The following is a 27,752-nucleotide window of genomic DNA, read 5'->3' on the forward strand; positions in this document are numbered from 1 at the left end:
CCAGTCTGAAATTGCATGGTAATGTATCAATTCAGCACCATTCCATGGAGCCTAATGTCACAATCACATAAATAGCTCTAAAGATGTACCTGCAATGCTCAGCTATGTGCACGCAGCATATCCTAGGCCAGCAGAACTGTCACCTGAAACCGTTCAGGCGTTGGCACATCTATCTGAGGAGCAGAATAACAACATCTTTCCCACATATCCAAACCTGCCCATGGAGTTAGCTTATCCAAAACCTTAAAGGAGTTGTCCACTAGTAGAACAGACCTTTCTTGATCAAAAAGTTTGGCCCCGATAAAATAAAAACAGCTTATACCCACCTCCTGTGCCAGCGCCGTTTCAGCTGTGTCGGCACTCGCGGTCTTGGGGATCTCGTGCGGTACAATGACACATTATGCCCAGCGCCCAATCTGCGCTGGCGTCACTGTCCCTGCCTTCTTACGTAAGTGAACCTGAAGAGGAAGTCAGATCAGCTGCGGCCCGGACTTCCTCTTCATGTTCAAAACGTTTGAAGGCGGGGACAGTGACGCCAGCACTGATTGAGCGCACGGCATAAGGTGTCACAACAACTGCAAAAAAGCCCCGGGACCGTGAGTGCAGGCACCACTGGAACAACTCCTTTAAGTTCAGGTGACTATTATGTCATTTGCACACAGAGTTTTTCAAGGAATTGTTTGAGCGAAAACGCTCTGAATCTCAAAAACTTTGAATTTCCGCTCAGATTCTGCTTTGAAAACTTAGCAAAAAGGACTCAGTGTTTACATGCCCTTAGATTTAATTGAAACACAAATCAAAGTCTCCAATTTCAACAGAGAACTCGACTAAATGGTTAAAGTATGTGCTTCATGTATAGTCCTTCATGTGCAATGAAGGACTAATGGCTTTCATGTTTTCGGCAGACAGATGGTTAAACACAGTAAAGAAGTGACTAAGGCTTCTTTCACACTAGCGTCGGGCTCGGCCTGTCGCAGTGCGTCGGGCCGAGGTTACCGACGCTAGCGTTGTAAGCGCCGCACAACGGGTGCAGCGGATGCAGATTTTCATCGCATCCGCTGCCCCATTGTGAGGTGCGGGGAGGTGGGGGAGGAGTTCCGGCCACGCATGCGCGGTCGGAAAAAGCGGTCTGTCGGCAGCAAAAAACGTTACATGTAGCGTTTTTTGTGCCAACGGTCCGCCAAAGCACGACGCATCCGTCGCACGACGGATGCGACGTGTGGCAATCCGTCGCAATGCGTCGTCAATACAAGTCTATGGGGAAAAAACGCATCCTGCAAGCACTTTTGCAGGATGCGTTTTTTTCTGCAAAACGACGCATTGTGACGGATTGAAGGTAACGCTAGTGTGAAAGTAGCCTTATAGACAAACTGGTTACTTTCTTGTAGAGATCAGTTACCTTGATTGAAATGGTGGGAACAGAGCCAAGAACAATTACTGGTAGCTGGGAATCTGGAAATTTGATTCAAGAGACAGTCGTGGGCCTAGCTGGACTGTTTGGAAATAAATACTGGTGGTTGAATGGAAGTCAGGAGTAGCAGGAAGTAAAGGCATCTGGCTACAGCTTCAGTCAAGTGGAATTTGGTGCAACTTCTAGCAAGGACAATAACATGCTATCTCAATACTCAGGCAGCAGATGGCTGCATGAGCCGACCTTACACTTTGGGAAATAATGCTAGAGGTGTTTGCGGGGTTACCTCAATAACCCAACATGAGCTAATACAAGTGCATTGTTAAGAGAGAAAGGAAATAAAGTCCAGTGCATGAACCAGGACAGGTATACTTCAAAATTTGTGTGGAAAAGTTTGGGGAATACACTCTTTGATTCCAGCAGTATTGTTTGATGTGGAAGAACTTGCCTGGCCCTCACAGATCAAACACCTTTAGGATGTAGTAGAACTGATATTGCTAGCAATGCCCTTTCCACCATCAGTGTCTGACCTCACATATACTCTTCTGGATGAATGGGCAAAAATTCCTACAGACCCTCCAAAATCTTAAAAAGACCAATACCAACTGAACAGAAAACATTATATAATAGTATATAAATATATCATGGCGGATTGCCAATAAATGGCCTAGAAAAAATAAAGGACACTCCATTGAATCAAAATCTTGTAGAAAGTCATCACAGCAAAGTGGAAACTGTTTTAGCTGCAAAGTGCATCCAAGTCCATAATAATTCCTATGGCATGTCATAAAAGCCCCTGTAGGCGAAACACATAGGTATCCCACCAGTTTTGTCCATATAGTGTATATTTTCAAACAGTTCAAAAATCAATTTTTCATGTCCCGAGTTTGAGCCCTTAATGTTTCTCAGCAAGACATTAAATCCATAAAGACCATGCTAAGAAAACTCCACTCAGACTAATTGTCCTGTTGCTGAAACGACAACAAACAACTCAGACAGCACTTTCTGCTCAGACAGCAGTCACTTTCGTTAACACATTGAACGAATAAATAAATATAATAAACTGCACTATTTGAACCAAGGTTCCCATCATCGAAGCCCGAAGGAAGAAGACGACTGGGTTTATGAAACCAAAACAGAACATTCCATGATGTCAGTGACAATATTCCTGTGGCTATTACACATGTCCCAAGCCATCAGTGTGGTTTTGTAACATCACTTTTGCATTATCACTGTAGTTCTACACTGTGACCACGATCACTGCGTGTAACATCTCCGCACATTTCTAAATGTCATCATTTCTGTGCAGAAATGTCACATACGGCTCTAATAGTGATATCACTGCAATTTTATCCCTGTACTGTAACAACGTGTTTATCCTCCTTGTAGTGTCACACGACTGTGTTACTTATCACACCTAAGGTAGTCTATCAAATAGTTCAAATGTCCGATTTTTTTTTTGTCGGGCCAAGTGGTCTGCACAGAGACTTGTCCAATATTGATTCGGGAGTCCAATCAAACTTGCCAATGCAAGCCTATTGGACCGCGAAAAAAAAAAACTAGACAGCACAGACGCCATTGGTGTGCTGCCCATTTTTCAAGGACTGTTAGAAAGGAAAAGGTAGAGAAACTTTTTTCTTTCCACCCGAGAAATACTGATTAACCACAGACCAAACTGACAGTAAAAACAGACACACTGACCAAACTAATAACACTATGATTAAAAACACTGATGAAACTGGACAGTTGTTTGCTTATGAGAAAAATCACGGATGACTGAATGAGCCCTAAGACTATGTTCCCACGATGAGCTTTTGTTCAGTTTTTGAGGTTGCAGATTTTCTGCACCATTTCTCCAACTCTTAGGGTACCGTCACACAGTGGCACTTTGGTTGCTACGATGGCACGATCCGTGACGTTCCAGCGATATCCTTACGATCTCGCTGTGTCTGACACGCTACTGCGATCAGGGACCCCGCTGAGAATCATACGTCGTAGCAGATCGTTTGAAACTTTCTTTCGTCGTCAAGTGTCCCGCTGTGGCGGCATGATCGCATCGTGTAACAAAGGTGTGCACGATATTGTATACGATGTGCGCATAGTAACCAACAGATTCTACATCGCAAACACGTCATGAAATTATCGCTCCAGCGTCGTGCATTGCGAAGTGTGACCGCAGTCTACGACGCTGGAGCGATAATGGTGCGATGCTGGAGCGTCACGGATCGTGCCGTCGTAGCGACCAAAGTGCCACTGTCAGACGGTACCCTTAGGCCAAGCTCACACATTCAGTTTTTGGTGAGTTTTTTACCTCAGTATGTGTAAGCCAAAACCAGGAGTGGGTGATAAATACAGAAGTGGTGACGTGTTTCTATTATGCTTTCCTCGGATTGTTCCACTCTTAGTTTTGGCTTACAGATACTGAGGTAAAAAATTCACTAAATACTCAACGTGTGCACGTAGCCTTATTTAAATTAGGTTACTGGCATTTTTGCGTTGCGGCTCTTGTCTCTTGTTGGCATGTCATGCTTTAAATAAAGCTGCTTTGTTTTTTAAATTTCCTAGTATTTGGCTTTGACAAAACGTTAATGACATACATTATGTGTGGATTACGTGCGTTGTTGATGTGTTTCTGGCGGGGAAACACACTAAAAACGCATGAGCGTTTTTTACCTGCAGAATTTCAACACCTAATGTAAGTCTATGGGGAAAGTCAGGGTGCCACAAGAGAAATCGTCATGCTGCGGATTTGAACCATGCACCGCAGGTCAGTTTACGCTGAGCTAAAAAGATGCACATTTTTAAGGAGATTTCAATAAATCCAATCCACTTTGCTTGAATTGTAAAACGCTGCGTTTTTGACCTAGCAAAAAGACGCAGCGTCAAAAACACACCAAAAGCTGTAGCCTAAAGGCTCATTCAGACGTCAGATTATCTCATACGACAAAATTGGCTCACGTTTCACCAGTATTTATCTTATCGGTTTCATCTGAGTTTTACCATCCAAATTTGGTTTGAGTTTCATCAGTTTTTTTCCAGTGAGAGGCATAGTTCACACAGCTGTATATTAAAAAAAAAAAAAAAAAAAAAAAATCAGTCTCATCCAGAAAACTCAAGGCGATTTTTTTTTCACTTGTGATCCGTATACAATCTGTTTTTGACAGCAGCTATTAATCATGAACAGGACAATTTACAGTTTCCTATATTACAGAATTGCAATGTATCCATAAAATTGGATGTCATGCTGTAGCTCTGTATGGATTTGAATGCGTGAGTCTGACATGCTGCAATTTTTTTTCATATGCAGATTTGGTCAGCAAAAAGAAAAAAAAAAAAAACACATAGCACTCGCATGCAGAAAAAACGGATGTCTGAATGAGCCCTAACTCCGAGACACATTTGGTGTTTTTAAAAGTTTCCTCAGTATGAAAATTGAATAAAAATGTGGTAAAAAAAATGTAAAAAAAAAAAAAAAAAGAAGATGTGCCTAAATGAAAAACAACACATCCATAATAACTAGTGATGAGCGAATATACTCGAGATTTCCCGGGTGGTCCTCCGAGTATTTTTTAGTGCTCGGAGATTTAGTTTTCATTACCGCAGCTGAATGATTTACATCTGTTAGCCAGCATAAGTACATGTGGGGGTTGCCTGGTTGCTAGGGAATCCCCACATGAACTTATGCTGGCTAATAGATGTAAATCTTTCAGCAGCGGTGAGGAAAAATAAATCTCTGAGCACAAAAAAATACTCGGAGGTCACCCGAGCATGTTCGGGAAATCTCCAGTAACGAGTATATTCGCTCATCACTAATAATAACCATTTAAACAAGTTAGTTTTCATCAGCCGCATAACATTCATCCCGCTATATACAGACAGTTGCCGGATAATGTTAATGTTTTAATGATGCCTCAGCAGATGAGCCATTTAGTATTTGGAGCCCATAAGGGAACTTACTTGACATATCATGTTAGAGAAAAAATGATGTGATCAGCAGCTGCACTAATAGATGGATACAACAGTACTCAACCTGTCAGTGCTGAGTGCCTCGGATAAACAGGATATAACTGCTGATCAGTCTGCCATTTTTCAACTAGCCTCTTGTCAACCCTTTGTTTTCGGTCATTTTATGAAAGTTTGCCATTATACATGTGTATTTTCAGCTCCTGACTGGGTTATATAAACCTGCCATATACCAAATCTCAAAAGCCTTAGTGGAATCTATTGTGTAAAGCCACGTTCAATGCCTTTAACCCCTTCATGACCGTGGGATTTTTCGTTTTTCCATGTTCGTTTTTCACTCCCCTCCTTCCCAGAGCCATAACTTTTTTATTTTTCCGTCAATTTGGCCATGTGAGGGCTTATTTTTTGCGGGACGAGTTGTACTTTTGAACTACATCATTGGTTTTAGCATGTCGTGTACTAGAAAACAGGAAAAAAATTCCAAGTGCGGTGAAATTGCAAAAAAAGTGCAGTCCCACACTTGTTTTTTGTTTGGCTTTTTTGCTAGGTTCATTAAATGCTAAAACTGACCTGCTATTATGATTCTCCAGGTCAGTACGAGTTCATAGACACCAAACATGACTAGGTTATTTTTTATCTAAGTGGTGAAAAAAAATTCCAAACTTTGATTAAAAAAAAAAAAAATTGCGCCATTTTCCGATACTCGTAGCGTCTCCATTTTTCGTGATCTGGGGTCGGTTGAGGGCTTATTTTTTGCGTGCCGAGATGACGTTTTTAATGATAGCATTTCGGTGCAGATACGTTCTTTTGATCGCCCGTTATTGCATTTTAATGCAATGTCGCGGCGACCAAAAAAACGTAATTCTGGTGTTTCTAATTTTTTTCCCGCTACGCTGTTTAGCGATCAGGTTAATGCTTTTTTTTAATTGATAGATCGGGCGATTCTGAGCGCGGCGATACCAAACATGTGTAGATATTTTTTAATTGATTTATTTTGATTGGAGCGAAAGGGGGGTGATTTAAACTTTTATATATTTTTTTTTTTTTTAACATTTTTTTCAACTTTTTTTTTTTTACTTTTGCCATGCTTCAATAGCCTCCATGGGAGGCTAGAAGCAGGCACAACTCGATCGCCTCTGCTACATAGCAGAGATCTGCTGATCGCTGCTATGTAGCAGAAATGCACGTGTGCTGTGAGCGCCGACCACAGGGTGGCGCTCACAGCCACCGGCGATCAGTAACCATAGAGGTCTCAAGGACCTCTATGGTTACAATGGAGACGCATCGCCGACCCCCGATCATGTGACGGGGGTCGGCGATGACGTCATTTCCGGCCGCCCGGCCGGAAGCGGTAGTTAAATGCCGCTGTCTGCGTTTGACAGCGGCATTTAACTAGTTAATAGGTGCGGGCAGATCGCGATTCTGCCCGCGCCTATTACGGGCACATGTCAGCTGTTCAAAACAGCTGACATGTCCCGGCTTTGATGCGGGCTCACCGCGGAGCCCTGCATCAAAGCAGGGGATCTGACCTTGGACGTACTATCCCGTCCAAGGTCAGATAGGGGTTAATCAATATAAAATGTGCAGAACTTGTCTTTTTTCCACCCAGTGACGCTAAACTTTTTACCAAATAAATACACTCCTAAATGTTGAATTTGCAGCACCAAGGAGGAAACGTCATGGAGTTATGGAAATTACAGAACTGATAGACATGCTAATCATAAGAAAATGATGGAAAAGTGGAAGCAAGATTTTAAATAGAATCTGTCACCCCAAAAATTGTATATGAGCTAAGCCCACCGGCATCAGGAGCTTATCTACAGCATTCTATAATGCTGTAGATAAGACCCTAATGTATCCTGAAAGATAAGAAAAACAGGTTATATTATACTCACGCAGGGGCGGTCCCGATGCGGTTCGGTCCGATGGGCGTTGAGGTCCGGCGCCTCCTATCTTCATACGATAACGTCCTCTTCTTGTCTTCCTGCAGCGGCTCTGGCGTACTTTGTCTGCCCTGTTGAGGGCAGAGCAAAGTTTTGCAGTGCGCAGGCGCCGGGAAAGGTCAGAGATGCCCCTGGGTGAGTATAATATAACCTGTTTTTCTTATCTGTCAGGATACATCGGGGGCTTATCTACAGCATTACAGAATGCTGTAGATAAGCCCCTGATGCCGGTGGCCTTATCTCATATACAATTTTTGGGGTGACAGATTCTCTTTAAAAACATCTCAATTTATTGAGTATAGAGTATGAGCACCATATAATGGAGAAAATAAGTATTTGCTACGCTGCCGATTTTGCAAGTTTTCCCACCTACAAAGAATGAAGAGGTCTGTAATTTTTATTGTAGGTACACTTCACATGTGAAAGACAAAATCTCAAAATAAAAAAACTGAAAATCACATTGTATGATTTTTAAATAATTATTTTGCATTTTATTGCATGAAATAAGTATTTGATACAATAGAAAAACAGAACTTATTTGGTACAAAAACCTTTGTTTGCAATTTCAGAGATCATACGTTTCTTCTAGTTCTTGACCAAGTTTGCACACACTGCAGCAGGGATTTTGGCCCACTCCTCCTTAAAGATTTTCTCCAGATCTTTCAGGTTTCAGGGCTGTCGCTGGTCAACATTGAATTTCAGCTCCCTCCAAAGATTTTCTATTGGGTTCAGGTATGGAGACTGGCTAGGCTACTCTAGGACCTTGAAATGCTTCTTACGTAGTCACGCCTTCTTTGTCCTGGCTGTGTGTTTCGGGTCATTGTCATGTTGGAAGACCCGGCCATAACCCATCTTTAATGCTCTCACTGAGGAAAGGAGGTTATTGGATAAAATCACGATACATGACCCCATCCATCTTTCCTTTAACCCCTTCAAGACCCAGCCTATTTTGACCTTAAAGACCTTGCCGTTTTTTGCAATTCTGACCAGTGTCCCTTTATGAGGTAATAACTCAGGAACGCTTCAACGGATCCTAGCGGTTCTGAGATTGTTTTTTCGTGACATATTGGGCTTCATGTTAGTGCTAAATTTAGGTCAATAAATTCTGCATTTATTTGTGATAAACACGGAAATTTGGCGAAAATTTTGAAAATTTCGCAATTTTCACATTTTGAATTTTTATTCTGTTAAACCAGAGAGATATGTGACACAAAATAGTTAATAAATAACATTTCCCACATGTTTACTTTACATCAGCACAATTTTGGAAACAAAATTTTTTTTTGTTAGGAAGTTATAAGGGTTAAAATTCGACCAGCGATTTGTCATTTTTACAACGAAATTTACAAAACCATTTTTTTTAGGGACCACCTCACATTTGAAGTCAGTTTGAGGGGTCTATATGGCTGAAAATACCCAAAAGTGACACCATTCTAAAAACTGCACCCCTCAAGGTACTCAAAACCACATTCAAGAAGTTTATTAACCCTTCAGGTGCTTCACAGCAGCAGAAGCAACATGGAAGGAAAAAATGAACATTTAACTTTTTAGTCACAAAAATTATCTTTTAGCAACAATTTTTTTATTTTCCCAATGGTAAAAGGAGAAACTGAACCACGAAAGTTGTTGTCCAATTTGTCCTGAGTACGCTGATACCTCATATGTGGGGGTAAACCACTGTTTTGGCGCACGGCAGGGCTTGGAAGGGAAGGAGCGCCATTTGACTTTTTGAATCAAAAATTGGCTCCACTCTTTAGCGGACACCATGTCACGTTTGGAGAGCCCCCGTGTGCCTAAAAATTGGAGCTCCCCCACAAGTGACCCCATTTTGGAAACTAGACGCCCCAAGGAACTTATCTAGATGCATAGTGAGCACTTTGAACCCCCAGGTGCTTCACAAATTGATCCGTAAAAATGAAAAAGTACTTTTTTTTCACAAAAAAATTCTTTTAGCCTCAATTTTTTCATTTTCACATGGGCAACAGGATAAAATGGATCCTAAAATGTGTTGGGCAATTTCTCCTGAGTACACCAATACCTCACATGTGGAGGTAAACCACTGTTTGGGCACATGGTAAGGCTCGGAAGGGAAGGAGCGCCATTTGACTTTTTGAATGAAAAATTATTTCCATCGTTAGCGGACACCATGTCGCGTTTGGATAGCTCCTGTGTGCCTAAACATTGGCGCTCCCCCACAAGTGACCCCATTTTGGAAACTAGACCCCCCAAGGAACTTATCTAGATGCATATTGAGCACTTTAAACCCCCAGGTGCTTCACAGAAGTTTATAACGCAGAGCCATGAAAATAAAAAATAATTTTTCTTTCCTCAAAAATGATTTTTTAGCCTGGAATTTCCTATTTTGCCAAGGATAATAGGAGAAATTGGACCCCAAATATTGTTGTCCAGTTTGTCCTGAGTACGCTGATACCCCATATGTGGGGGTAAACCACTGTTTGGGCGCACGGCAGGGCTCGGAAGGGATGGCACGCCATTTGGCTTTTTAAATGGAAAATTAGCTCCAATCATTAGCGGACACCATGTCACGTTTGGAGAGCCCCTGTGTGCCTAAACATTGGAGATCCCCCAGAAATGACACCATTTTAGAAACTAGACCCCCAAAGGAACTAATCTAGATGTGTGGTGAGGACTTTGAACCCCCAAGTGCTTCACAGAAGTTTATAACGCAGAGCCATGAAAAAAAAAAAAAAAATTATTTTCTCAAAAATGATCTTTTAGCCTGCAATTTTTTATTTTCCCAAGGGTAACAGGAGAAATTTGACCCCAAAAGTTGTTGTCCAGTTTCTCCTGAGTACGCTGATACCCCATATGTGGGGGTAAATCACTGTTTGGGCACATGCCGGGGCTCGGAAGTGAAGTAGTGACGTTTTGAAATGCAGACTTTGATGGAATGCTCTGTGGGCGTCACGTTGCGTTTGCAGAGCCCCTGATGTGGCTTAACAGTAGAAACCCCCCACAAGTGACCCCATTTTGGAAACTAGACCCCCAAAGGAACTTATCTAGATGTGTGGTGAGCACTTTGAACCCCCAAGTGCTTCATAGAAGTTTATAATGCAGAGCCGTGAAAATAATAAATACGTTTTCTTTCCTCAAAAATAATTATTTAGCCCAGAGTTTTTTAATTTTCCCAAGGGTAACAGGAGAAATTTGACCCCAATATTTGTTGTCCAGTTTCTCCTGAGTACGGTGATACCCCATATGTGGGGGTAAACTACTGTTTGGGCACATGCCGGGGCTTGGAATTGAAGTAGTGACGTTTTGAAATGCAGACTTTGATGGAATGCTCTGCGGGCGTCACGTTGCGTTTGCAGAGCCCCTGATGTGCCTAAACAGTAGAAACCCCCCACAAGTGACCCCATTTTGGAAACTAGACCCTGAAAGGAACTTATCTAGATGTGTGGTGAGCACTTTGAACCCCCAAGTGCTTCATAGAAGTTTATAATGCAGAGCCGTGAAAATAATAAATACGTTTTCTTTCCTCAAAAATAATTATTTAGCCCAGAATTTTTTATTTTCCCAAGGGTTACAGGAGAAATTGGACCCCAAAAGTTGTTGTCCAGTTTCTCCTGAGTACGCTGATACCCCATATGTGGGGGTAAACCACTGTTTGGGCACACGTCGGGGCTCAGAAGGGAAGTAGTGACTTTTGAAATGCAGACTTTGATGGAATGGTCTGCGGGTGTCACGTTGCGTTTGCAGAGCCCCTGGTGTGCCTAAACAGTAGAAACCCCCCACAAGTGACCCCATTTTAGAAACTAGACCCCCCAAGGAACTTATCTAGATATGTGGTGAGCACTTTGAACCCCCAAGTGCTTCACAGACGTTTACAACACAGAGCCGTGAAAATAAAAAATCATTTTTCTTTCCTCAAAAATTATGTTTTAGCAAGCATTTTTTTAGATTCACAAGGGTAACAGGAGAAATTGGACCCCAGTAATTGTTGCGCAGTTTGTCCTGAGTATGCTGGTACCCCATATGTGGGGGTAAACCACTGTTTGGGCACACGTCAGGGCTCGGAAGTGAGGGAGCACCATTTGACTTTTTGAATACGAGATTGGCTGGAATCAATGGTGGCGCCATGTTGCGTTTGGAGACCCCTGATGTGCCTAAACAGTGGTAACCCCTCAATTCTAACTCCAACACTAACCCCAACACACCCCTAACCCTAATCCCAACTGTAGCCATAATCCTAATCACAACCCTAACCCCAACACACCCCTAACCACAACACTAATTCCAACCCTAACCCTAAGGCTATGTGCCCACGTTGCGGATTCGTGTGAGATATTTCCGCACCATTTTTGAAAAATCTGCGGGTAAAAGGCACTGTGTTTTACCTGCGGATTTTCCGCGGATTTCCAGTGTTTTTTGTGCGGATTTCACCTGCGGATTCCTATTGAGGAACAGGTGTAAAACGCTGCGGAATCCGCACAAAGAATTCACATGCTGCGGAAAATACAACGCAGCGTTCCCGCGCGGTATTTTCCGCATCACGGGCACAGCGGATTTGGTTTTTCATATGTTTACATGGTACTGTAAACCTGATGGAACACTGCTGCGAATCCGCAGCCAAATCCGCACCGTGTGCACATAGCCTAATTCTAAAGGTATGTGCACACGCTGCGGAAAACGCTGCGGATCCGCAGCAGTTTCCCATGAGTGTACAGTTCAATGTAAACCTATGGGAAACAAAAATCGCTGTACACATGCTGCGGAAAAACTGCACGGAAACGCAGCGGTTTACATTCCGCAGCATGTCACTTCTTTGTGCGGATTCCGCAGCGGTTTTACAACTGCTCCAATAGAAAATCGCAATTGTAAAACCGCAGTGAAATGCGCAGAAAAAAACGCGGTAAATCCGCCATAAATCCGCAGCGGTTTAGCACTGCGGATTTATCAAATCCGCAGCGGAAAAATCCGCAGAGGACCAGAATACGTGTGCACATTCCTAGCCCTAACCCTAGCCCTAACCCTAGCCCTAACCCTACCCCTACCCCTAACCCTAACCCTACCCCTAACCCTACCCCTACCCCTAACCCTAACCCTACCCCTAACCCTACCCCTAACCCTAACCCTACCCCTAACCCTAACCCTATTCTAACATTAGTGGAAAAAAAAAAATTTCTTTATTTTTTTATTGTCCCTACCTATGGGGGTGACAAAGGGGGGGGGGTCATTTATTATTTTTTTTATTTTGATCACTGAGATAGATTATATCTCAGTGATCAAAATGCACTTTGGAACGAATCTGCCGGCCGGCAGATTCGGCGGGCGCACTGCACATGCGCCCGCCATTTTGGAAGATGGCGGCGCCCGGGAGAAGACGGACGGGACCACGGCTGGATCGGTAAGTATGATAGGGTGGGGGGGGACCACGGGGGGGGGGATCGGAGCACGGGGGGGGAATCGGAGCGCGGGAGGGGTGGAACGGAGCGCGGGGGGCGTGGAACGGAGCACGGGGGGGCTGGAACGGAGCACGGGGGGGTGGAACGGAGCACGGGGGGGTGGATCGGAGTGCAGGGGGGGTGATTGGAGCACGGGGGGGTGATTGGAGCACGGGGGGAGCGGACACGAGCACGGGGGGGAGCGGAGCACAGGGCGGAGGGGAGCCGGAGCAGTGTACCGGCCAGATCGGGGGGGTGGGGGGGCGATCGGAGGGGTGGGGTGGGGGCACACTAGTATTTCCAGCCATGGCCGATGATATTTCAGCATCGGCCATGGCTGGATTGTAATATTTCACCCGTTATAATGGGTGAAATATTACAAATCGCTCTGATTGGCAGTTTCACTTTCAACAGCCAATCAGAGCGATCGTAGCCACGAGGGGGTGAAGCCACCCCCCCTGGGCTAAACTACCACTCCCCCTGTCCCTGCAGATCGGGTGAAATGGGAGTTAACCCTTTCACCCGATCTGCAGGGACGCGATCTTTCCATGACGCCGCATAGGCGTCATGGGTCGGATTGGCACCGACTTTCATGACGCCTACGTGGCGTCAAAGGTCGGGAAGGGGTTAATACAGTGCAGTCGCCCTGTTCTCTTTGCAGAAAAGCACCCCCAAGTATGATGTTTCCCCCACCATGTCTCATGGTTGGGCTGGTGTTCTTGGTGTTACATTCACCCTTCCTTCTTCCTCCAAACATGGCGAGTGGAGTTGATACTAAAAAGTTCTATTTTGGTCTCATCTGACCACATGACCTTCTCCCATGCCTCCTCTGGATCATTCAGATGGTCATTGGCGAACTTCAAACGAGCCTAGACACGTGCTGGTGTGAGTAGGGGGACATCGCGTGCACTGCAGGATATTAATCCATGAAGACATAGTGGGTACTAACAGTAATGTTTGAGACTGTGGTTCCAGCTGTCTTCAGGTCCTTGACCAGGTCCTCGCATGTGTTTCTGGGCTTATTCCTGACCTGTCTCATCATCCTTGCCCCACGAGGCGAGATCTTGCATGGAGTCCTAGACAGAGGAAGATTGACGGTCTTCTTGTCTTTCTTAGTGGGCAGCACGGTGGCTCAGTGGATAGCACTGCAGCCTTGCAGCGCTGGAGTCCTTGGTTCAAACCAAAGACAACATCTGCAAAGAGTTTGAAGTTTGAGTTTAAAGTTCTCTCCGTGTTTGCGTGGGTTTCCTCCGGGTTCTCTGGTTTCCTCCCACATTCAAAAGACATACTGATAGGGAATTTAGATTGTGAGCCCCATTGGGGACAGCGATGTCAATGTTATTATTTATTATTTCTTCCATTTTCTAAGAATTGTGCCAATAGTTGTTGCCTTCTAATCGAGCTGCTTGAATAGTGTCCTGTAGTCCTTCCCAGCCTTGTGCAGGTCTACAATTTTATCCCTGGTATCTATAGACAGCTCTTAGGTCTTGTCCATGGTGGAGAGGTTGGAGTGTGATTGAGTGTGTGGACCGGTGTCTTTTATACAGGTAACAAGTTCAAACAGGTGCAATTAATACAAGTAATGATTGCAGGGTAGGAGGGCTTCTTGAAGAAACACAGGTCTGTGAGAGCCTGAATTCTTGCTGGTTGGTAGGTGATCAAATACTTATTTCATGCAATAAAATGCAATTTAATTGTTTAAAAGTCATACAATTTGATTTTCTGGATATTTTTTAAAGATTCTGTCTCTCACAATTGAAGTGTACCTATGATAAAAATTACAGACCTCTCCATTCTATGTAGAGGGGAAAACTTGCGAAATCAGCAGTGTATCAAATACTTATTTTCCCCACTGTATGTACAAATACACGCACATACATGCTTTGGCTGCTATGAATGAGGTTGCCTGAGCAATATTCTGCCATACTGAATGCACCTGGGCACACAAATCAGCAAGATCCACTGCTGACAGATCCCTTTGTAATTGCTGACCAATGGCGTTCCACACGTGCTCGATGGGAAGCAAGTCTGGAGACGCTGCAGGCCATGATAGCACATTTAGGACACCCAAAATGCTCATGGTAACACAAGCAACATGCGACCTGGTGTTGTCATGTTGAAAAATAGCTCCTAGGAAACTTTGGAGAAATAGCCGTACCACTGTTTCCATAACAAAATCAATGTAATGCTGAGCTGTTATTGTATTTGGATGGCTGGTTTGTACAACAAAGTCAGGTGCTGAAAATACACATGTATCTCAGAAGATTGAATAAAGGATTGAAAAGAATTCAGTTATGTGATTTCCATAACTCTGCCAGTTTTTGGTGCTGCAATTTCAATGTTGAGGAATGTATTTAAAAGGAACCTAACAGCTACATGCTGCCCGATCAATGGAGAGCATGCAGCAGACACTGGCTGCATGATCTCAGCCATGTATGTTTGACAGGCAGGTCACTCGCCCACCGCTGGTCACTGACCGGTCTCTCCCTATAAAAGGTATGCAGGGAGAGACCTATCAATCCAAGGAAGCAGGTAGGTAGAAGCCGCCGGGGACCTATTTCTAAAATGGAAGATAACGCACATCACACAGATGAACCTCATAGTAGTCAATGGTATCCTTCGGCATCGTTTGCATCGTCTACGCAATGGATCCATTTTGGACATGAAATCTGTTTACAAAAATTGAATGGGCAAATTGAATATTCAAACAGGAGTGTGAACAGAGCCTAAACCTGACCCATATCCCATATCCGCATGTGCATGAAGCTTTTTACTGCATTGTCAGCAGTGCTGCAAGTAAATCAAATGCCCCCAAGGATGAAAGCCGGCATATTGTGCATGCTTATTGCTCTACAGGCTCATTATTCAACTACATAATGTCTATATATTTATATTCACATTTTATTTTTGCAGATTTTTTCTGCTACCATTAATAGCACTTTTGCCACCTAGCTCTTTGATTAGAGGCACTCTCAGACTTTACCCTTCGGAGACCAGGCTGCTGAGCATCAAAAAGAGGGGATCCAACATTTATCGCAGAACTGTCCAATCTGTTGGCATTTCAAATAAAAAACAATGGAAGTGATACATTGAATAACAGCGCTAGAGGACAGAAATCAGGAATATCCGCTCCGTCTCCGATGTCGACAGGTTGGTACCTGAGATTATGTATGACATAAGTTACAGTACATTATTACTACAAACACAAGCTAGCCTATAGTAAAGACCTAGCTACCAATATCAGCCAAATAGATCAAAAGGACATCCCAAAAATATGAATTGATGAGAAAATCTACCCAATATCAAATATCCTGAACATATGAAGTGATGGGAAAACCTACAACTATTAAAAATAAACTCATGCAGTTAAAGCAATTTGCTCCAAATAACCAAGAGACAGAATCGTAGCAGTGAAATTACATCCAAGCACTTCAAAGCAGAACGTGCAGATATCCTAAAGCACAGTCTGCTTCTTTCTTTTTTACACATCAAAAACCAGTCAACGTGTTTAAATCTTGGATTACAAATGCCGGCCACTTAATTCCCCCTGATTACTAAAGCACATACACACTTGTTATATGTCCTTGTCATAGAATTCAACAGTGGTGACATTATTATTAGAGAGTGGCAGAAGCAACGCTAAAAAAAACCATGTTCGTAAAAGAATGAGCGATACTGCCCAGCTCCCGGTATGTGGTCTTTTCCTGGCCATACTTATAGTCTCCAGAGATCACATTTTGGTATGATAGACCCATAATGGAATGTCAATAGAAAAAAAAGGAAAAATGGGGACAGAAACAGTGTCACGGCCTCGGAATTCTCAGGTCCCCAAAGTTAAGGTACCGTCACACTTAGCGACGCTGCAGCGATACCGACAACGATCCGGATCGCTGCAGCGTCGCTGTTTGGTCGCTGGAGAGCTGTCACACAGACCGCTCTCCAGCGACCAACGATGCCGGTAACCAGGGTAAACATCGGGTAACTAAGCGCAGGGCCGCGCTTAGTAACCCGATGTTTACCCTGGTTACCATCCTAAAAGTAAAAAAAAAACAAACACTACATACTTACCTACAGCCGTCTGTCCTCCAGCGCTGTGCTCTGCACTCCTCCTGTACTGTCTGTGAGCACAGCGGCCGGAAAGCAGAGCGGTGACGTCACCGCTCTGCTTTCCGGCTGACCGACGCTCACAGCCAGTACAGGAGGAGAGCAGAGCACAGCGCTGGAGGACAGACGGCTGTAGGTAAGTATGTAGTGTTTGTTTTTTTACTTTTAGGATGGTAACCAGGGTAAACATCGGGTTACTAAGCGCGGCCCTGCGCTTAGTTATCCAATGTTTACCCTGGTTACCAGTGAAGACATCGCTGAATCGGTGTCACACACGCCGATCCAGCGATGTCTACGGGGAGTCCAGCGACCAAATAAAGTTCTGGACTTTCTTCCCCGACCAGCGATCTCCCAGCAGGGGCCTGATCGCTGCTGCCTGTCACACTGGACGATATCGCTAGCCAGGACGCTGCAACGTCACGGATCGCTAGCGATATCGTCTAGTGTGACAGTACCTTTAGACTCCTACTCATAATAGAATGTGCTACCAATACACCACCACTTTTTAATACCCCTTTAAAGAGGGTTTATTGTAGTGAAAAATTGGAATGAAGAACTACATGTGGCAGTACAATCCCTCTCGGTCGACTGGCCATGGTAATTAAGAGGCTTTCCAATCAAAACAGGAATAACCATATAAAAAGGAAAGTGTGATTGTAATTGGTAATTCTGGGAGATGGATGATCAACCAACATGTCTTCAGCATGTTGGATCGCATTTCTCAAAATCACAGCATACCCAAAGAATGTCACTGTGTGAATGAGGTTTTCTAAAATCCCACTGAAAGAGTAACATCATACATATTTTTGATATTAGTGTTAGGACTTGCAAGCACGAAGAACCTTGACGTTGGGTTGCGAGCTTATCTATTTTGGCCAAAATATTAAGCAATACCTCATTTAATGTATTTATCATATGCATTAATTTTTTTGCACTTCTTATCATATCATTTTTTGCGGGATGCAGCTAGGCCTCGTTTTGTTGGCTTGGTCTATTAGGGCGTCTGTCCCTGTGTGTTGCATATTATAGTGCTGGGCAGCCCGCCTGATAATACAAGGGGCGTCATTAATAGGCTGAAAGCCAGACACTGTGCATCACACCTGTGTGACTGGCATCCTACACAAGCCATATCAATGTGCTATTTTTCTACTAGGCAGCCAACCCCTCCATAATTTGCTAGGTGTGGGGGTGGTTGTTTTTATCAGTGGTTTGCACCTGTGCTGCCCCTAGCCTTTATCAGTGGAGGCCTGCTGCATCCTGCTAGGTGTGTATTTGTAATCAGACAGGGTTTTGGGAAGGCCCCATCTTATGGTATGTGTTTTTTTTTATTTTTCTATGTTAGCTGTTTTTAACATCATAGCGCACAGGATATCAGGATATTTACAGTGGTGGTACAAATATGGCAAAATCACAGTGGGGTACATTTACTAACTAAAATACACCAGAATTCTGCGTCAAATCGAGTCTGATGTACATAATGTGTCACATTTCTGAAAGAGAAGCGACACACACGTGGGGAATAGCGGTTGGGGACCCGCCTGTCCGACTAGTCTCCCGTGGAACTCGGTGGCTTTAAAATATGTTTTTCTCTAAAACGCTGCAGCCTTTCAGAATCGAACTAACCTGGCTGAGATCACACAGCCAGTGTCCGTGTTTCAGTGGTCAGGTCCTAGACATGTTCTCTGCATCATTAGACACTCTTACCGTAAGGCCAGACATGGCGGCCATATCTGGCCTTACAGTTAGGGTAAATTCCCAAGTATGAAAAAACACTGCAGATTTATTGCGGCATCTTTTCTAGGGCCACTATCAGAAATCTCATGCACACGCTGCAAAACGTAACTTGACAAGAGCTGCAAGTTTGAGATCTGCAGCATATGATTAGATGCAACTTTCACCCTTTGCACCAGACATCGCTGTGGCATCTCCGCTGCTGGAGGTCTGCAGTGGAGATACTTCATGGGAACGTAGAATTTAACAAAAAAAAATTCTAAAAAAGTTTGTATGGCTAGGCGCATTTGTAGTAAATGTACTAAAGGTGTGCTGAAAAAATCCCATGTCCACTATGTGACTCTGTGCACCTGCGGATCACCTGCGGAGACTGACATGCGGCGCGTCTTTCAGATCCGCAGCATGTCAACTTCACATGCAGATTTTTCCCATAAACTTGCATTAATGAGGAAAATCCGCATGTGTAAAAAATGTAAATGTGTGTCCGCTAATTGGCATAATATGGAAATGGTGAGGACATTCTGCAGTGTCAAAACCGCAGCAGATCCTGAATGTAGGAACGTACCCTAATACACTTTTAGGCCTTGTGTGAAAATCTGATGTGGTTTTAGGTCTCAATCATGCAGAAATCTGAATAATTCTGAAAGGTTCACAAACTTTTAAGCACTACTATATTTGCAAACTGATTCATTAAGACTGGCGCTGTGCACGCACTTCTTAATTAAGGGGCTTGCTGGAGTACAATGTGCCACATATCTTAATGAATTAGGTGAATCTGATAACCAGATAACCAGTGGATGCCCCAGAAATGTTCTCCAGATAGACAATGGAGTACATTCCTAGAGTTACCCCACTAAAATGGTGTAACCTTGTCATGAATTAGATGGGCGGGCATAGCCACGCCTCGACCTGACGATGTTACGCCAATACTGGTGTATAGAGCCGGGACGGGTGTGTAACCACCCAAGAACAGTTTTATCAAGACTGGTGATTTTGTTGCCGGTCATGATGAGGGGGTGTGCTGGAGTCAGGCATTCCTGAATCATTAAGAGGCATGTTCTTCTTAAAGAATCAAACATGTCTGACAGGTGGCGTGCACCTACATGCACCATACCAGAAATCGGGCAAGAATTCTGGCATAAGGAACGCGGCGGCTCATCATGAGTAAGCCGAGCTGTGGTGTCAGGCCCACATCGTGTTGCACACTCATCCCACCCCAGCTCCTACCACTTTTGTTGAGTTGCAAAAAAAAATTAGCAAAAACTTTGTGAGTTTTAAAGCAATTTAGGGCAAAATCCTGATGAATAGGGGCCCAACTGTTGCAATATTTTTGTGCAACTTTCAAGTTGTGCAAAGATATTGTGACTTATTAAAATGTTTTATGCCGAAACTATGGCAGGAAGACCTTAACGAACTGCCACTTATTGTCCTGTCCTTCTCTTGAAAAAAAAAAAAAAACTGCTGCAAGACAACCTCTGCTGCCTGACAACCTCTGCTGCTAAATATCTTCTGCTGCTAGACAACCTCTGCTGCTAAATATCCTCTGCTGCTAGACATCTTCTGCTGCTAAATATCCTCTGCTGCTAGACAACCTCTGCTGCTAAATATCCTCTGCTGCTAGACATCTTCTGCTGCTAGACAACCTCTGCTGCTAGACAACCTCTGCTGCTAGACAACCTCTGCTGCTAGACAACCTCTGCTGCTAGACAACCTCTGCTGCTAGACAACCTCTGCTGCTAGACAACCTCTGCTGCTAGACAACCTCTGCTGCTAGACATCCTCTGCTGCTAGACATCCTCTGCTGCTAGACATCCTCTGCTGCTAGACATCCTCTGCTGCTAAATATCCTCTGCTGCTAGACATCCTCTGCTGCTAGACATCCTCTGCTGCTAGACATCCTCTGCTGCTAGACATCCTCTGCTGCTAGACAACCTCTGCTGCTAAATATCCTCTGCTGCTAGACAACCTCTGCTGCTAAATATCCTCTGCTGCTAGACAACCTCTGCTGCTAAATATCCTCTGCTGCTAGACAACCTCTGCTGCTAGACAACCTCTGCTGCTAGACAACCTCTGCTGCTAGACAACCTCTGCTGCTAGACAACCTCTGCTGCTAGACAACCTCTGCTGCTAGACAACCTCTGCTGCTAGACATCCTCTGCTGCTAGACATCCTCTGCTGCTAGACATCCTCTGCTGCTAGACATCCTCTGCTGCTAGACATCCTCTGCTGCTAGACATCCTCTGCTGCTAGACAACCTCTGCTGCTAGCTGTTAATGTAGAGAGGCTAAATCTGCACCACAACCGTATTGGATTTTGCTGTAGATGTGCTGCAGGTCTGCAGCTGGCCTTACAGTACGTTTTTCTGGTTATTCTCAGGCTTCATTCGCAGGTCAAGTTTAGAGAAGCCAAAAAAGATTTGCAGGACCCTGGTCCTACAGCCACAACGGTAGTTCATGGCTGCCGGGCCAGAACATTGGGAAACACCTACTAACCGCGGCATCCCCGATGCCTTTTCTGGTCATGGACCCCCGTGATGCCATATATGTGTCCCACCACAAGGTAAGGCTACTTTCACACTAGTGTCGGAATCTCCCCGTCGCAATGCGTCGAGCAGAGATTCTGACGCTAGCGTTTGACGCACTGCACTACAGGTGCAGCGGATGCATTTCTCCGGTGCATCCACTGCCCCATTGTGAGGTGCGGGGAGGTGGTGTAACGTTTTTTGCTCCCGGCGGTCCGCCACAACACGGCGCAACCGTCGCACGACAGTTGCGACGTGTGGCAAAGCGTCGCAATGCGTCGCTAATGTTAATCTATGGGGCAAAAACGCATCCTGCAAACAACTTTGCAGGATGCGTTTTTTGCCATAAACGACGCATTGCGACGTCTGGCAAAAAACGCCAGTGTGAAAGTAGCCTAACTGGGGGTTCACAGCAATCTGATACATCAGTAGGAGGTGTTCGCTGGATCAGGGTCCTGTGGATCTCTTGCTTAACTCTATTTAATAATATCGTAAGCTCCAAGATGAATACATAATAAGTACATATATTTTAGGAATCAATTTTTAGAAAATGTTATGCCCCGCTTGTCCATCACATTACAATGTACCCCAAATATGTGACAACACCCATTCAATCAGCAGAAACCTAGTGTGAACATACTATTGCAGACCTGGAAAATGACCACCCCAGCTGTTCCACATCTGTCACAGCTCCAGCACGGCCTCTCATCCGCTGCTCCAGTCTGATGATCAGCTGCAGCAGTGACATCACATCTAGAGCACTTGTCACCACTGCAGCCAATCACATGCCTTAGAGGCTGCCCACTACACTGATGGCCTAGTCTTAGGATAGGTCATATGTGTGATCGGAGGGGTCCGGCACCCCCATAATGGCCCCCGCTTGGAAGCACTGCCTTCTGGAGTTAGCGGGCTGGGCACTGCACACTGGTTTGTATAGAGGCGGATGTGCAGTGCCCTGGGGCAGCTCTGACCGCGGGGATTTTAGGAGGCTGCAGCCCTATGGGCACTTCTAGTGTCACCAGACAAGCGCTAAGGCGACATCACAGCTGTGTGACCGGCGGCTGCACCGTGTGTCAGACCGTAACCTGCGCCCATAACTGGCTCTAGGACGGACAGACCGACAGCTGATGGCTGCACATGGTCCGGTACCGCAGCGCCAGTCACATAACGTCCCACCAGAACCGCGACAAGCCATGTCTGCAGCCACCGTGCACCAATGCGGAGCACAGCACGGGCACACACCGTGCACACGCCGGGGACACACCGTGCATGACTTTCCAGGAAGCCGCCAGTACACCTGAATGTCACGTCTCGCCCTCCCGCCTGCTCACACTGGATTTAGCAGCCGGTGCACACAAAGCATGGCCAGGGCACTGCGGAGAGGCCAAGCTGTGCCCACACATCAGCCGGGAGCCCGCATACACCAATGCCTGACAGCAGTCTTACCCAGGACCCCAGCCGTGCCATGCTGGCTGCCAGCCGGGTCTGCCCTCTCCCCCTCGGCCGGAGCTTTCCTGCTTCTGTCCGGCTCTGTGTCCGGCATGCTGGGGCCGGGATCAGGATGGCATGGGTCCGGGGGTCCCCGCTGTCATCGGGGCTGTGCACGGAGAGGAGGGACAAAGGGACACTCAGGAGCCTCACACACGCTGGATACTTGGCTTCTAGGGCCCGCCCGCCTCGCTCATTTCCTCCTTGTGCAGCGGGCTGCTGATGTATTGCACAGATGATGCTGCTCCGTGCTGGGGGGCGCAGGGGGCGAACAGTGCGATGGCGAAACGTGCTGGGGGCAAATGTGACAGTCTGTGCCGTCACCTGCTAGGCTTGCTTCACACACCCACCACGCATCAATGTTGTGTGACATTCTGTCCACATGTGTCTATATATTGTGTGTATAGTATATGTGTGTATATAGTATATATTTTGTATATATTGTATGTATAGTACATGTGTGTATAGTACGTGTGTATAGTATATGTGTGTATATAGTATATATTTTGTATATATTGTATGTATAGTACATGTGTGTATAGTACGTGTGTATAGTATATGTGTGTATATAGTATATATTTTGTATATATTGTATGTATAGTACATGTGTGTATAGTACGTGTGTATAGTATATGTGTGTATATAGTATATAGTGTATGTATAGTACATGTGTATATAGTATATGTGTATATGGTACGTGTGTATGGTATATGTGTGTATATAGTATATATTTTGTATATATGATATATATAGTACATGTGTGTGTATATAGTATGTGTGTATAGTACGTGTATGGTATATTTGTGTACTGTATATAGTACATGTGTGTACAGTATATGTGTATATAGTACATGTGTGCATACTATGTGTGTATAGTGTGTGTGTGTGTGTGTATATAGTATATGTGTATACACCGTGTTCCAAATTATTATGCAGATTGGATTTAAGTGTCATAAAGATTTAATTGTTTTTCAAATAAACTCGTGGATGGTATTGTGTCTCAGGGCTCAATGGATCACTGAAATCAATCTTAAACACATGTGATAATTAGTTTTCCAGGGGATTCTAATTGAAGGAAAGCTACTTAAAGGGAACCTGTCACCCCAAAATCGATGGTGAGGTAAGCTCACTGTCATCAGGGGCTTATCTACAGCATTCTGTAATGCTGTAGATAAGCCCCCGATGTAACCTGAAAGAGGAGAAAAAGAGGTTAGATTATACTCACCCAGGGGCGGTCCTGCTCCGATGGGTGTCTCAGGTCCGGAACAGCGCCTCCCATCTTCATTCCATGACGTCCTCTTCTGGTCTTCACGCCGCGGCGCAGGCGTACTTTGTCTGCCCTGTTGTGGGCAGAGCAAAGTACTGCAGTGCGCAGGTGCCGGGCCTCTCTGACCCTCTTATAAATCACCCCGTCTTGAGAGTCCCGTTCCACAGGACATAGCTCATCTCCACCGGCTATGTCCCACACCTCCGGATTTAGCTCGTCTACTTGCTATACCATGCTCTTATCCCTCACAGGTTATGTCTCACTCTCCCCTTGGCACCGCCTATCATTAGCTCTATCCACACTGTTTTAGCAGCACACCGCTGTTTTCCTTACTTGGACGCCGCAAACTGTCTGACGTCACGTCCGCCGGGCGGTATGAGCAGTAATACATTCTGCTCCTAGGTGAGACGCACGGACCTTTTCGGCGCTCGTCACTTCCACTCTCCTGTGTACACTTCCGGATTGGTCAGGACTCTTCACCGGAACACACCTCTTTTCTTTATAAGTGCGCGCTACTCCTTATTCTGCAGACGAGCGGAGGACTCCGCGTCTGCTTCCTGGCACACTTCTCCTCTCACTCTAACAGGTAAAACGTTAGCACAGTCCTCCCCTTTTTTGGGCATTTAGCGCACTGAGGTGTCATTCTTTAAATACTTACGTTACATTTTCTTCATTCTAGTTGGGATTAGGTCCCTGACTTAACGTTATTCCACGTTTCCTAAGGTATGCCACTACACAGGGCTCTCTCCCTGTTTTAAGCACAATATGACGTAGTGTTACAGCCAGGGTCACCTGCGACTTTCTCTTTCATATCACAGACGCTGCGTTCAGTGTGCTCAGAGACACGGTTGTCTCTCCTATTATCTTTCAGTACGGTATGCTACTATCCCTTTCCTATTCTTAGCCACTACTCATGTTGGTGCCCTGTACTAGCAGTATCCCTCTGCGTATCGCCATTTTTTATCTGTATCATGACCTCATTGTATAATAGCTCTTTCATTTCATTTTGACACATTCCTGTATATACTTTTGTTTTTTCCCCTTTTTTGTTTTATACTTATGTTATTATATTTTGTGTTCACGGTTTGTAGTTACTGATGAAGGTCCTGTTGTATTGGACCGAAACGTTTATGAGTACTACATTAAAATTTCACCAGAGCATCTAAGTTGAGTGCAAGGTCTTTTCTTTATATTTTGGGTTTACAAGCGTGCAGAGCAGGAGACTCTGAAGAGCACCAGACTCTGCAGAGCATAGCCTGTGTGAAGCAACAAGGAGCCAATTGAAGCCAAAAGGCCTGGCACCCCTCAGTGTACACTGCGGTGCAGTCGTCTACGGCAACAAGTCTCCGGAGGATATCTTTTGAGTTCCAGTTGTAAGTTTTCTTTGGACATTAAAAGACATTTGGTTTGAATTTTCCTGTGGTCACTGCCTGTCTGTCACACTGCACCCACCCCACTGCACTACATGGGGCTAGACAATTCTTTCAATATGTATGATCTTCTGGACAAAAATGTATATAATTCCCTATATACAGGTGGCCATAGTCATTAGATTTACAGTGACAGAATTTGCCAACCAGCAAATGGACCAGACCAACTAATGTAAGTGGGGTTGTCCTTACTCGCCAAAGTTCATAGGCTGACAATACACACGCTAACAGTGCCATGGGACCAATGGTATCTTGGTAAGTGGGCGGGTTTTGTCTGGCGCATAGCGCATCTATCCATGCAGCCTGGTGCATCACGCATCATCCAGTGATCAGTATAGCGATCCGAGAAGACAACAAGAGTGGACCCTCTGGACCGTGGGGAGACCTACCCCTGGGCGAGCGGACCTAAGGTGGAAAACGACCCCTATACAGGGACCGCTAGGAGCAAGCCCAGAGGTCACTTACCCACGGTGAAGGTACCAGGAGGGACGGCTCCAGGAAGAAGGGAAAAAGAGGAGGCTGGATACAAGAAAAACATACAGGTATCCGTGGACGTGTCTGGAGCACCGGGAGGCCGAAACGAAGTAGCCGCTGAGGAAACAAACAAAAACAACAAAGGAAGATAAGAACAAAAGCAGGGTGACCAGCAAAATAAAGGAATTAAACCAAGAGAGGGCAGGAACAGAAGGGAAGCGTAAACGCAGACGAAAACGGCGAGCACGTAGATGAGGGAAACTGAGAGAGCCGGAGGCAATAGCAAAAGAGCTAAAACAATCTGGCACCAGAGAACCGGAGAGCCTACCTCATATAGTAGAGGCAGGAACAGGATTGGGTGAGAGAAGACTGACCTAATGACCTCAGGAAGGGGTAACAGGGAACCTGCGCCTGCGCCCCTGGGGAAACCTAGAGCGCCTGCGCAAAGAGAGCGTACCAGCCAAGGACCCGGACACCGGAAGTGCTGAGGAATCACAGAAGCGCTGAGGAATCACAGAAGCGCACGGACCCGGAAATGGAATGCCGGGAGCGCGCTGCAGCAGAGGAGGATCCGGCGCTCACAGGACCAGGAGCAGGACGGGCGGAAGCAGATCTCGGGACAGCGATAAGAGCCGCGGACCCCAGGCAGAGCAGCAGAGGAGCGGCGATGCAGAGGAGCGGCATTGGTAACAATCAGCACTGATAGATGCGCTATGCACTGGACAAAACCCGCCCACTTACCCACTTACTAAAATACAATTGGTCTCATGGCATATAAATGAACCTCCCTGCGGTTCTTATGCTATAGCCCCTAACGAAGGCAGACGTCGAAACGCGCGTCGGGACATTCATGGCACCATTACAGCAGGAAGAGCTGCCATCAGGTTATTGTGCCTATTGTCAGCATATGAACTTTTTATACCGTATAGGACCTGAGCATATGGGTACTTACGGTATATGACTAAATCATGCTAGTAGTTTAATCAACTTATATGTTATATATATTCAGTGCATGGTGCCTATTACATAGGGATATATTTATTAGAAAGATACATCTATGGATTATTATGTTTTTGTATTTATTGCTGTATGCACTTTATTATAGTACTGAGTCCCACATGACATTTTTGTAAATATATTTTTATATCATTACAAACCTTTTGACCTATGTATATCTACTATTATGTAGGTTTTGGTCAACTATTAGCAGAATACAGACTGCTTCTAGTTCATAGAACCACTGTCTGGCATATTTAGGCTCAAATTTTTTTTGAGGCGGTCAAAATGACTAGTCTTTCAAGAGGAAATCAATTCATGAAACACTTCTTCTATGTGATGATTTCTATCCTTTTTTTTTTTTTACCTAAAGTATTTTTTTCTGAGCATTTTATTAATGTTTTCTGTAAACTTTGGTTCAAACTTTTAGCTCTGTTTAAACATTTTTTTAGGTGATTTTTCAGGCATTTTCTAGAGTGGACTTGTAAGGGGGTGGCAGGTCCCCTCAGTTATGTTCTCCTTCCTCCATGTGACCCCCAGTGCACTTCACTGTAATGTACTGTATATGCATAATGTCTGTTACTGTATTGAGATGTTATTAATGTTATGAGAACTGTTCCTGTATTTCATGTTCCTATTTAATGTGTAGAGTTAGGGACAGGTAACAGAACAGTTAATTTTGTGGGCTGGCCAGCAGCAGCAGAGGGGCAGGGCTTGCAGCCACTGAGAGGAAGCTGCAACTTCCTCAGTTCTGCCTGGATCATCAACCAGAGCAGATGTGCTAATAGGCAGGGCACTGCCAGACCCCCAAGACGGGAAAGGTTTGTTGCCTTAGGCTGAGGACTTCCACCAAGGATCGAAGGACTTACAACACAGGCCCCCAGGACTGGAAAAGGGCCTCCGCTGAAGGGGTCCCAGGCGCCCAGATAACAGCGGTTGGAAGAATGTACATCCCGGCTACCATGGACGTTGTGGGTACGGCCTGTGGATAGTGTCAGGGAAAGAACAGGAATTCGATT

General features: G+C 45.0%; 1 protein-coding gene across 1 annotated transcript in view; it reads right to left on the reverse strand.

Annotated features, from left to right (window-relative positions):
* The window catches only part of ANO8 (anoctamin 8), a 128,569-nt gene extending 105,793 nt beyond the window's left edge, over window positions 1-22,776 (reverse strand). Inside the window, exon 1 of the mRNA XM_069767686.1 lies at window positions 22,525-22,776. Coding sequence (XP_069623787.1) covers window positions 22,525-22,621 — 97 coding nt within the window. The 5' untranslated portion in view covers window positions 22,622-22,776. The remainder of the gene's footprint in view (window positions 1-22,524) is intronic.
* Between the last annotated feature and the right edge of the window lie 4,976 nt (window positions 22,777-27,752).

The sequence above is a fragment of the Ranitomeya imitator genome, chromosome 1 (genome assembly GCF_032444005.1).
Source record: "Ranitomeya imitator isolate aRanImi1 chromosome 1, aRanImi1.pri, whole genome shotgun sequence".
Classification (NCBI taxonomy): domain Eukaryota; kingdom Metazoa; phylum Chordata; class Amphibia; order Anura; family Dendrobatidae; genus Ranitomeya; species Ranitomeya imitator.